At 44.2% G+C, this 13,094-nt stretch overlaps 1 protein-coding gene across 9 annotated transcripts in view; it reads right to left on the bottom strand.

Annotated features, from left to right (window-relative positions):
* TRPM3 (transient receptor potential cation channel subfamily M member 3) overlaps window positions 1-13,094 on the bottom strand; it is a 418,048-nt gene that overhangs the window by 359,506 nt on the left and 45,448 nt on the right. For 8 of the 9 annotated variants that reach the window (XM_083576463.1, XM_083576474.1, XM_083576472.1 and 5 more), the window contains exon 1: window positions 9,518-9,751. The exons of the other annotated variant lie outside the window; for it this stretch is intronic. In XM_083576463.1, coding sequence (XP_083432589.1) covers window positions 9,518-9,697 — 180 coding nt within the window. In that variant the 5' untranslated portion in view covers window positions 9,698-9,751. Of the gene's footprint in view, window positions 1-9,517; window positions 9,752-13,094 lie in introns of those variants that run through there. 9 annotated transcript variants of the gene reach the window in all.

Below are 13,094 nucleotides of genomic sequence, written 5' to 3'. Positions count from 1 at the left end.
ACTGTTCAATGGTCACTAGAGCCAAGAAAGCATTCGGGGGGGGGGGGTTGGGGGAGGGGGCATAGAACCAATAGGACGTGTAATTATTCTAAAGCAATTTGCAGAATTATTTCTAGTCAGAAAATAAGCACTATATTATTCACTACCAATGACCTTTTGCCCTCAATGCAAATTTAGAAAGTATTAATTAACATTTAATTCCACGTTTTTAATACTGTACTATACCAAAGTCAAATATTAGTAATGGAAAGTGTGTATTTTAAAATATACATGAAGTTTGTGAAAGGCAGAAAATGTTTTCTCTCTGAACAAATTATTCCACCGATAACAACATTACACCACACACAAAAATTACCCAGGTGGTTCCAACACATGCAAAATATTTCTGTTAAGAAGCAAATGAATGACCATTTGCTATATTGGTTAAAAAAATTTTTTAAGGAACCAATAATAAAACAGTGCTCTCCTTTCTATTCAGTTATTATCTTTGAAACAAAAATGGATTAAGATTAGAAATAGAAATATTTAATTCAGTTGTATTATAAAACCAACTTTGTTACTTAGGTTCAACCTATTAGTATAATTTATCCATGCTCTCCAATTTGAAACTTATTTAAAGCCAAGGATCCAGAGAGCTACTGTAGGTATTCCCACATCTGCATGCCCATTGCAATAGGTTTTTCATGTTAATTTGAATGATTTCCTGTACTATATCCATTTTTTACTTAAACTCTCCTCATTTTCTTCTGGAATTTAAACAATTTTTTTCAACATGCGATAGCATTTTGGAAACATATTAGACCAGGGATGGGGAACCTCATGCCTAGGCCTGCGAATGTGGCTCTCCAGGCCTCTCTCTGACCTGGGGCCTCTCCCCAGGGCACACCCTTCCCATCCCTGCTTTGCCAGCCTCCCTCAATTGTCCCGTCCCCCCCCCGGGCAAAATGTGTCCTTGAACTTGGGTAATATTTCTTTCTTGCCTAGAAGGGGAATAGAGAGGAATGTGCCCAATGTACAAATTTATTTATTTATTTCTCTACCACCCTTAATCCCAGGCCCAAAGTGTGGTTTACAATATAAAAACACAAGATTAAATTTATCAGTATTTGTTGCTCTGCCCCCTTTTGCTTCCAGCCCTGCTCAGCGCTGGCATGTGGCCCCTCAATGGCTGCCAAGAAGGAAATGTGGTCCTCAGACTGAAGAAAATTGAAATGTATTAATATTTTTTTTTTGTGATACAGCCACTGCTTTTTTTCCTTTAAAAATGTTTAGGGGTACTCTCATTTTGGCTGCTCCCACTCCCCCTCTCCCCAACCCCCGGGCGAAGGACTCAAGGTGGAGGCACTGAGAGGCCGGGAAGGCCCCCAGCGACGGCAGGGTTGGCTTGAGTGAGAGGGGCGAGCTCTAGCTCTAGCCTGGCAAGAGGAGGAGGAGGAGCACCAGCACCTCCACCGCGGCCGCCCCAGACTCCCCTCCCCGGGGAGAATGACGAAGCTCCAGAGACAGCGTACCCCTGCGTCCCCCCCAGAAAAAAACACTGGATACAGCAATTAAAAACACATAGATTCTGTAGGGCCAATGGTATATTTAGATAGTTTTGGACTCTGGACTTAAGAGTTTAATGGGGAGGGGTCCGTATTTATATGGTACTGTGTTTCACCTTAATTACTGCTGCTTATGAGGGGCCACCCTGGGCACCTGCCCCAAAGCCATGCCATGAGCGCACCATTGCTGAAGCTCCTCAGGAAGTTTCCAGTTGGCATGGATGATGCTCCTGTTCAAAAAGTGTAACTCTGAGAGAACCTGAGATGACTTGAGCTTTTGACAACATCACTCCTAATCACTCTCTCTCTCACAGGTTTACCAGGGAGCTAGGCATGGTGAAACAAGTTGGGAGATAGCTAAAATTTGTTATGAATACAATTGCACACATGCACAGGCATTCTGTTGAGCCTACTCTGTGGCAATGATGGCAGCAAAGAAACCATTCTGCTCTACCAGCATGCTCTCAGGGTGTTCTGTTCCTCTTCCAGCTTCCTGCTCAGAGAGATGTTCAGGGACACTTGGGAGCATACTGCATTTGCTAGACAATTTGGGGAGGGGGCAAACTGCTCACATCCCCCTCAACTCGGATCTCACAAGTTCTACACTGCAGTCATTTGTTGGGTCCATTGAAAACCAACTGCAATGGTTTGCAGTTATTGTGGCTCAAGGACACAGACAGGGTGCTAGGAGGGATTTGGTCTTGCACTTGTTTTGGTACAAACTTGGCCTTCATAGTACAAGGAGCAGAAGGGAAATTCATGCTTTTTATGTTAGCTGACTGAATTCACCACTCTTGGACCAATATACAGATCAGAACATAATAATTCTTCAAAGTTCACAGTTTTCTGAATTTTATGTTCCAGTTATTGGCATAAAAATGCATTCAAAGTATGTATTTTAGGATAAAATACTGTTGTATGCCATCCCAATCTTCACTGCAGTGTGAAATTCCAGGGATACCAGGTGTGCTAAACCCAGGGTCAGTATTTCCTTTTGGAAAAATAAGGCACAGCAGAGACTGTGGTGTCTTTATGATACTGCACATCGTTTATTTATGTATATGTCAACCTGAAGCCTAGATGGCAGAGAATCCTAGCATTACAGCCTATACAGTCCCTTGCTCTCCCACAGCCGGTCTGGGTCTGAAGCAGAGCAACCAGCCATGCTCCATGCCTCTTTGTTACAGTCTGTCACTGTCAGCTGTTGTTATCACCCTCCTTTCTTCCCCTCTCACTGCTACTCTTGTGAAACTATCTCCTCCAGCCTAGATCATCCAGACTGAAATCCTAAACCCTTTTGGTCTCTGCCCACTAACACACAGCTGGAAGAGGAAGCCTATCCCTCCCTGACTGGTACATCTTTGCCCTCTTAATGGCTTCCTTGATGGGTTAATGACTGGCCATCGTCAGGCTTCGTTCCTTCAATGACTCCCACTAAGCTAGCTCTGCCAAGCTGGCCTGGCTCCATTACAAAAACTGAATCCGGGGGTTTCTTTGTTTGGCACAGTTTAGTCAAACCTTAATTAATTCTAATGTTTGTTAAACTCAGTAGTCTATCTGTAACATGCACCCACAAACTCCGGCATCCAAAATTTATAACAATACATCGAGAAAAGTGCATTTAAAGTGAATATTTAAATAAGTAGCAAAATAAAAATATGATTTGTGTAGGGGTTTTTTTTTAATCAGCAGTTTCCATGCAGATGGAAATTGGATGGAACAGACTTCTGAATAAATAAAAACTTGCAAAAATCTGACAGTACCAGAAACAGAGGGCTCTAAGCGAAACATAGGTCAATAACACCTTATCTGAGAGAGAGATAGCAGCCATGGATATTTTGAAAAGGGCAATTGTGAAGTCCCTTCTAAAGAAGCCCCTTCTAAACCTTGAAAACTGTCACAATTATTGATCAGTCACTAATATCCCCTCCTTGGGGAAACTGCTCACATCTTCACATGCTCTGGAATAAGACTGAATCCAGTCTCTGCCTTGGTCACCCTGATATATGCTGCCTTAAAGGTATTTATTTTCCTTGCAAGTGAAATAGACAGGACTGGATGCCTGTCAAAAAGGAAAGTGAGGAAAGTTTTGGGAATGGACAAATCCAGAGGCTAGTGCCTTGGTGGTGAAGAAAGGAGCAGAACTTCTTTGAAGTATCTGCAACAAGGGCTGCCGCTGCCAAGGCCACCTCTGTCTATTTAAACCTCCATTCACAGAAAACATTCACAGTAAATATAATGTAACTGTCAATAGAGAAGGAAAGCAAGTGAAATAAATCAGCATGTTACCTAATATTCTTCCCCATTACACCCAAGACTTTTAAAATATTTGCATCACTGTCATTCACTGTTAGTTTTATTTTCCTGTTTATTTAACAATGCTTTAAATAAACACTTTTAACATTTTAAAAATTCAATCAATTGAAATATGTCAGTGTTTATGAGAAAGCAAGCTCACCGCTTATTACTTAAAATAAGCTGGGTGGTGAGGTAGGCTTTTTGTGCAATCTAAAAAAAAGAAATATTTCACAATCCATGTGTACCCAGTGTAAAGCTACCACAACTTCAGCAATATACTTTGACACCTGCTCTTCTGCAATACAGTGGTACCTCAGGTTAAGTACTTAATTCGTTCTGGACGTCTGTTCTGTTCTTAACCTGAAACTATTCTTAACCTGAAGCACCACTTTAGCTATTGGGGCCTCCTGCTGCCGCTGTGCCACCGCTGCACAATTTCTGTTCTCATCCTGAAGCAAAGTTCTTAACCCGAGGTACTATTTCTGGGTTAGTGGAGTCTGTAACCTGAAGCGTATGTAACCTGAGGTACCACTGTATAGTGGGGAAAACCAAGAATGGAAGTATAGGGACAACAGAAAGGAAAGTGCTTGCTGTGAGTATAGACAACTGCTTTTTTTTACAACCAAGGTCTAACAAAACTACAACAACAAAAAAAGAATCATTTCTCAAGAGCACATATGAAAATTTCCAGAATCTGCTACTGTTGCAGACTGGTCTAAAGGAATGTTTAATCAGTTTAGTATGAGTTCTTTCATATTATCGTTATTCATTTCTCTGGAGCAAAAACTGGGTTTCTTTTTATTTCTCCATAGATTATTTTTCAATCCAAATCACTATGGTTGGTTTCAAGTATTCTAAGGTAGCTTAAACTGGCCCTTCCAAAAATGGAATCAGACCAAACTGAAGTTTCCAATTAATTGTTTAAAATTGAATCAGAATCCTCAAGTCATGGTATTTAGATAAAATAATTTGATAGAATTGGAATGCATCAGAACAATTAGTTGCAGGGGTGGCCAACCCTTGTGATGCCACAACTCAGGGCCAGCCATGCCTGGAAGCACATTTGCCTCTCAACACTACTGCAGCAAAGACTGCAAGGTGAGGCAGCCCCACTGCCATAGAAGAGCAGCCCATGGGTCTTTCCACAGCAGGCAGGGCTTGTCCTGCTTGTGGCATCTGGGCTGCATGTTTACCACCCATGATTTTAGTCTGTGGTTCTTCAATGCAGCCAGCAAGAATTCTGAATGAGGCCACCAAACCCTTGTCCCTTGTTCTTTACAAATCAAGGGATTGTTTGTTTCACTGACCTGTATAGAACATGAGAAAAAGCTGCAATCAGAGAAGCAATGGGGATAATCAAAAGATGCATATGACAGACCCCAAATAAAGCAGAGCTTAGGGCAAAAGGGGGACATTTTCTTCCTCAACAAGTATTTCAATTACAGCCATTTAAAATGCTTTCAAAGAGTTACTGAGTTTTTGTCATCACAGCTACGGATTCCCAACATGCCCCAAATCTTCTCATTGGGCCATAGATTAAAGCTGCAATACGTATACACAATACCTAGGCACTAGTGTCTGAGTAAGTGATACTTAGGAGTGGGATGAGAGACATGTATAAAAACCACTTATGACATAGTTTTAATTATTTATGAAAAGGATTATGAATCTCCTTTCTGACCATAACATGATATACAATAGGTAAAAGGTAAAGGTAAAGGACCCCTGGACGGTTAAGTCTAATCAAAGGCAACCATGGGGTGTGGCACTTATCTCTGCTTTCAGGCTAAGGGAACCAGTGTTTGTCCACAGACAGCTTTCCAGGTCATGAGGCCAGCAGGACTAAACCACTTCTGGCACAACGGAACACCGTGACAGAAGTCAGAGTGCACACAAACACCATTTACCTTCCCGGTGCAGTGGTATCTATTTATCTACTTGCACTGGTGTGCTTTTGAACTGCTAGGTTGGCAGAAGCTGGGACAGAGCTAGGGGAGATCATCCCATCACACGGATTTGAAGCGCCAACCTTCCATTCGGCAAGCACAAGAGGCTCAGTGGATTTGACCACAGCACCACCCATGTCCCTATTGATATACAATATACTCATACAGATAAGCACACTAAGAAAAAGAGAACAAAGCCTTATTAAAAGCAGAAAGCAAAACTTAAAATCCACCAAATGCCATGTAAAACAAGAGTTTACAGTCTGCGTAAAGATGGCAAATATGTGGCCAACACCAGCCTTCTTTAAAAATGGAGTTTCAGAACGGGGACACAGCTCCAGAAAAGACCCTTTCCAATCTAACCACCCACCTACTCTCCCTTGGTGAATGGAAATGCAACAGGAGCCTTAAATACTTCGGCTTGAACCCGAAGTTCTCTAGCACAAGGAGAAAGGCATTGCTTTCATGCAGTGAGGCAGCAATTAGCACTTGTAGAAGCTAGCATCCAAGTATCAATCAATGAGATTTAAAAGCACAACTTCATACTGATTGTGCTCTTCAACTAGATCAAGAAAAGCTAAAACTTCACTCCTACATGTGTTTGGCTTGAAATAAGACCCAATGATTTCAGTGTGATATATAATTTTCCAGGTCTGTACATCACAAGCCTAAACAGATTTAATCATAATTAAAAACAAGTATTCAATAGGATTTACTTACTCCACTGTAAGGTACCTAGCATTTCAGTCTTAAACATTCTATACTAAGTAAGCATGGGAGAGAAAACCATTTTACTGCTACTGGTGAACTAGCAGTGATTGCAAAAGAATTTCCTGAACTACATAAGGAGTTTTGGCAGAGAGGGGAGACCTATATACCAGCTAGACACAAACATTCTGGAGATGTTTGAATGCTTACTATTGCTTGATCAAGGGCACTTAGCAAGCCACAATGGATAGTGGCACTATAACCATCACAATCAGAAAAAGAAAGAGCAGTGATGCAGAAACAAAGAAGGATTAGGAACAGCTGAGGGCCAAACTAGATAAGAATGGGATTGCTGATAGGATTTTCTATCTCTTTAAACTTGCTTCGAAGGTAGGTACTGTACTGGGAGGAGGAGGAGGATGTGGAAGACAGTGCTAATGGAAGTTCAACTCCCCGCAGGCCATTTTCTCCAATCTAAATCCCTCTCAGCAAGCTGCTATTTCCCCTATCATATAACATGGCAAAGAAGGGAGATTAACAAACTCTGCCCCATCATTCTGTTCACAATTACATAGATTGTGCCCTGAGCTGCTTAAAAAAATAAGTAAAAAAGAAAGACAGGAAGTGTCTCATCCAGTTTGGTCCTGGGATAAAGAGACTACAAATTGTATCCAAACCAGAGGGAAACCTACCCTGTGAAGGAATCTGTACCATGTTATATTACAGGCCCTGGCAGTTCTGATGCCTCATTGCTTTTCAGTAGTCTGTCTGTGATCACAAAGACTTGTGCGTATTATCTATATCTGTATCTCCAATGAAACAGTTCTAATCTGGATTAGGGTCTTCATTCCACATTTGGTAGCATTAGCACATTCAAATCCCTTTGGTTAGGTATAATTTAGCTTTGTTAAATTATAATTTAAGCTGAAGTTTCAAAAATTATTTTAAAATCAGAAGAATCAAGCAAAATTAAAATACTCTGGTTTGGGGGCATGTTTCAGAGTGGCCAGGACTACATTTCTATGGAATGTAACAAGGGACATAAATGAATAAAGATGATGGACACAAACCCTATTCAGCATGCAGAACTTTTTCATTTACTGGAAATGTATTATTCTTCATGATACAGCTATAAGCACCTTAGCTATTTTGATGCTACCTGGCATTTGATGATATTTTCTGTCTATTTTTTTCCAGCCGTTTTGGTAACACTTGCAAACACACATTCTTCCCCAGAAACTGTTCTTTCTATCCGAAAACACCAACTGTGTCATAAAAAAAGAAGTAGCACGCTAGTTCTCTTTAAGTATGTTTATGACACTTGAATCTTTGTGTCTCAACTTTTCTCTACAGATTTTTTGTTATTTGCCCTCACCTTACCCACTCAGATGCTGCAAAGGGTATAAATGTGCCTTCATACACACCTATCACCCCCTTTATCATGACAACATGCTGCCATTTTCCAACATCCATTTCAGATGGATATCACAGCTTTTTATATTGTAATTTATAGCTATTACCGCTATATGTCACAGGTTGCTACTGAATTTCCTGTGAAATTCAGCTATAAAGTCAAATATTCAATTTCATGTACTTATTTGTATGACACATGAGATTAAGGATAATACAGATTTAACAAAAATACGTATAACTATTATTATTCTGCATCATCTGTTTGTGTCAGAATCAAGTTGCTTCTCCAGATTTTGGTTGTCATGGCACCCACTCTACATCAAGTTCCCCCCTTTGCCTTTATATTCTCTCAGTACTGTCCTACTGCAACCTGTTGGTGTTTTCTTTCCAGCTCAACCATCAATTGTGTTTAAATAATAATAATCAGAAGCACAACCATCATAAATCAGTGAATCCTTTAAGGAAAAAAGAGTAAGGGGTTTTAATATATGTTTAAAAGGTAAGAAGACTAAGTGAACTTTGCAAAGCTGCTAATCCACTTCCATGCCCCTCACTCTGCCCACACTGACTGGCAGCAGCGCTCTGCGGTTTGAGACAGATGCCAGGAACTGAACCTGGCACCTTCTGCATGCAAGGCAGACACCCTTCCCATGAGCCACAGCTCTTCTCCTAAACTGCAGACCTTTTCAGAATGACCTCAACTCCAGGTGGTTTCATATACTACGCATCTGCATAGAAAAACCACTGTAACCAATATACTCCCTTAACATACCATGGAACTCAATGTTCTGCCATTTTTCCAGTAAGTCAGTTTCCCCCCAGAAACAAGTACCATACCTTAGAAACACAGCATCAATGCCTCTCTCTTTCCAAATGTTTTCACGTGACAAGCAGTGACAGACAAAATGAATATGCATCACTTAGCAAGATTAAGAGAAACGCACTACAGTTCAGAATGTGTTAAAACAAGTTGCATAGTCAAAGCAGTGTTGGAAGACTGCTCCATGCAAATGTTGCCATCAGTTCAACAACCACAGCCACGTTCTCTTCACATGAACACAGAAATAAAAGGAGGGGGCTCATTTTCATAGAGTGCTTAACCAGCTAAGCCAATGTTTTTTCCAGGCAAGAAGCAACAAGTGAATTTCACTTCTCTCTGCTGAGTTTGGGGCACTTTCTTTCTCTCAGAGAGTGAGACTGAACTTCCCATCCTGCAAGGGCCGAAACTGCACATGACTTTCCGGCCCTGCCAATACCTGCAACCCACACGAACACCCCTCGCTGGAGCCAAGGAAGCTGGCACGGGGAGGACCGTGTTGCGGCGCCAATACACTCAAGGATCCCGCAGCCAAATGCCCCGGCCAAGGGAGGCGCGGCGAGGCCCCCGACTCGTCGGACTGGGACGGGCTCCGGGGGCTCTTCCCGGCCGGCGGGGCGGGACGGGGCAGGCTCGCTGCCCGCCCATCCCGAGAGCGCGCCGAGCAGCAGCAGCAGCAGCCCGCTCGACGCTGGGCTCCGGCCCCGAAGGCAGCCGCGCCGCGAGGCGGCTGGTCCCCCGGCGTCTCTCGCCAGCGCGTCGCACTTGGCGGGGCTCCGGGCAGCACTTACCGGCGGCGGCTGCGAGGGCAGCCCGGAGCGCTTGGTGGAGCCTTGGCGGGAACTCAGCCTCTTCCAGGACTCGGCAAACCTGCCCCGGCTGGCGCTGCGGCTTCTTCGCCGACCCAGGTCCTCCTGCTCGGAGGAGGCGCCTTTCTCCGCCTCGCTCGGACTCCGCCACTTCTGCCCCATCTTCCCCGGGAGAGAAGGGAGCGCGAGGCCGGAGCGGCGGCGCTAAGGGGCGGCCACCTGCTTCCGGGCGGCTCTCGCCATCTGGCCGAAGGTTGCTGGCCGCGCTCTCCCCCTCGGCCGGGTCTTTCTTGGGGCGCCCCCCGCCGGCGGGAAGGAGCAGGAAGGCGCGGCTCTCTCGCTGGCTGGCTCTCTCGGCGCGGAGCCCCGAGCGGGTCGGACGAGCGGCGCCTCGTTCCTGGAAGGAGCAGCAGCGACGCGCGACAAACTTCCCCCCGGGCCGAGGCGAGCCGCCCTCCGAGACTTCCTTCTGGGATGAGGCGGTGGGAGAAAATAAATAATGAGGAGGAGCGACTTCCCTGTGGAAGAAAGTCGCCTCTCCCCCGCCCCCGCCCCCAGTTTCAGATGGCACAATTTTATTTCTGTTTGGGGAATTGATCTCTCGCCTGCTAAATTTTAAGCTGTTAAATTAGGTTATTTCATAGAACATTGGGAGGATTTATCTTATGCATTACTTGGCATTATTTTCGTTTTTCGTTTTGAACTGAGCACAGAGTTGTGAGAAAGTCACATTCAAATAAACAGATGATGAAGATGATGCCGATGACCAGGCAGATTTCACTTCTTCTGCCCCCAATCAATAAAAAGACATAAGGTCGCTAACTGAGCTTCTATACCCCCCAACAAAAGGTCTCTCCCCCCCAACAAAAATCCTGGCTTTACCCACAGAGTGGGGAATCCTCTTTCCTTCCTGACAAAATGGCCTGCGCAGAATGGGCCAGGTCTGGATTGTGCCCACCGGTCAAATCCAGTCACCCGCCACTGTTCTACCAATCTACCCAGAATCAGCCCACTGAATTTAATGGGGTTTACTCCCTCGCAGCGCATGTACAGCTCACCACTTTCCCCAAAGAATCCTGCAAACTGGTTTTTAAGGGTGCCATGAACTGTAGCTTTATGAGTGGGTAGACTACAGTTCCCAGGGCTTGTATGAGTGGGTAGACTACAGTTCCCATGTTTATGCAGCCTGAACAATGTGCAGCATGTTCACTAGCAGGTAAGTCCCATTGAATTTAATGAGATTTCTGAGTGTACACGCCCAGGATTGCCCTGTAAGTCAATTGCACAGCTTGCAACCAATGTCCTACAAACAACGTATTTCATAAATAACTGAGAACATGATAAGTAGTAAAATAGTATCCGAGCATAGGATCTGGTCATAATACGGAATGAAGGCCCCTTGATTCAGAGCATTTTAAATTCCACAGCAGTGCATGAAAGTACATTCCACAAATACATTTTGTTTTCAGAATGCTGATTAGTTGAATATACAATCTCTTTGTAAGAAAATATTCACCAACTTTGTGTGTGGTGGTTTCTTGTGGTGTTTCCTATCAAGTTAATTGCAGCAGAAAACATGGTGATTGCTGTGCACGACTACTTGAAATTAAGACCCACTAGGATTTATTCCTAAATCATAGTCCACAATCATGCATGCCTTAGTATTCTCCAGTATGCAGATGATACCCAGTTCTACTTCTTGTTTAAATCAGAACCAGTGAAGGCTGTGAATGTCCTGTGTGAGTGTCTGGAGGTGGTTGGCGGATGGATGGCAGCTAATGGATTGCGGCTGAATCCCAACAATACAGAAGTACTGTTTTGGGGGGACAGGGTCCAGGGCAGCTGTCTACTAGCTCCATCTGGTACGCAGGCTGAGACCCTACCTGCCCGCAGACTGTCTTGCCAGAGTGGTGCATGCTCTAGTTATCTCCTGCTTGGACTACTGCATCGTGCTCTACATGGGGCTACATTTGAAGGTGACCTGGAAACTACAACTAATTCAGAATGTGGCAGCTAGACTGGTGACTAGGAGTGGCTGCCGAGACCATATAACACTGGTCTTGAAAGACCTACACTGGCTCCCAGTACGTTTCCGAGCACAATTCAAAGTGTTGGTGCTTTAAAGCCTTAAATGGCCTTGGCCCAATATAACTGAAGGAGTGTCTCCCCCCCCCCATCATTCAGCCCAGACATTGAGGTCCTTCTCCAAGAGTCTTTTGGTGTTTCCCTCACTCCAAAAAGTGAAGTTACAGGGAACCAGCCAAAGAGCCTTCTCATCAATGGCACGCTCCCTGTGGAACACCCTCCCATCAGATGTCAAGGAGATGAAGAACTACACAACTTTTAGAAGACATCTAATGGCAGCCCTGTATTGGAATTTTTTTAATGTTTGATGTTTTATTATGTTTTTATATGTGCTGGAAGCCACTCAGAATGGCTGGGGAAGCTGAGCCAAATCGGCAGGATTAGTACTTGTGACCACCCAATAAGACTGACAATGGATTCAGGACAAAACCTAACAAGAAAGCACTTTTTTATGCAAGGGCATACCTGGGTGCAGGCCCAAGCAGACATGAAAATCATACTGCTGGTGATTGTGTGCATGGATGGAAGGGGTGTGTGAATCCTCCCTCTTGTCTCCTTCCAGTTTTGGCCACCCCCAACCTGGCCAGCCAAGGCTCTCCTATGGATCATTGCTCCCGCCAGCTCCCTGCCCAAGGAGGAGGAGGAAGGAAGAAGGGAAGTGAGAGACGGAGGCGGCAGGCGAGAGCATTGCATTCCTAAGGCTTCAGGGAACTTGACCTGCTGAAGTGAGAGGACAATGGAGCCATGAAGCGGGGGGGGGGGGAATCTGGGTTGCTCTTTGACCCTAGTGGGGATGGACAGACCGAGGCTCAACTGGGCTCTCTGGCACTGCTTTCAACACCTGCCTGAACCTCTCTCCCCTTCAACTAGCCATGTCCTCTCCCCCCACCCAATGTGTGTGCATTTAAAAGCAAAAAGATTCATCATTCACCCCATCTGTGGATGGCCCCATAAATAATTTAGGAAATTTGGGGAGCTTCCTTAAAATGAATTAGATCACCCATCATCAAGCTCAGTGTCATCTACAAGACTGACAGCAGCTCTCAAGGGTTTTAAGGCAGGAGCTTGGAGGGTGATGACAAGGGAAAGGGCCTTTTCACTTCTGGCTCCCTATATCATGCTCTACCGAGGGAGCTATCCCAGACTTCCTTGTTCAAAGCAGTGTGCATGCACACAAAAGCTCATACCAAGAACTAACTTAGTTGGTCTTTAAGGTGCTACTGGAAGGAATTTTTTTTTTTGTTCAAAGCACTTATAGTTGCATTGTCTTGTGTAGCAGCACTAGTGAAATATCCTGGATGTTTGTTAAACTCATGAATCACTAGGGCATGGCTCTTGCATCGATCCTATTAATTAAACAACTGAAGCATTTTTATCCTGCTCATCAGCAGACAAGGCTACCAAAGTGACTTACATACAATCAGTCGGTTGGATCCATATTCAGCTAGCTGAACTAGGATTCTATAGAAATCAG

Source organism: Podarcis filfolensis (genome assembly GCF_964270895.1).
Source record: "Podarcis filfolensis genome assembly, chromosome: 11".
Taxonomy (NCBI): domain Eukaryota; kingdom Metazoa; phylum Chordata; class Lepidosauria; order Squamata; family Lacertidae; genus Podarcis; species Podarcis filfolensis.
This window is presented reverse-complemented; position numbering and strand designations above follow the sequence as displayed.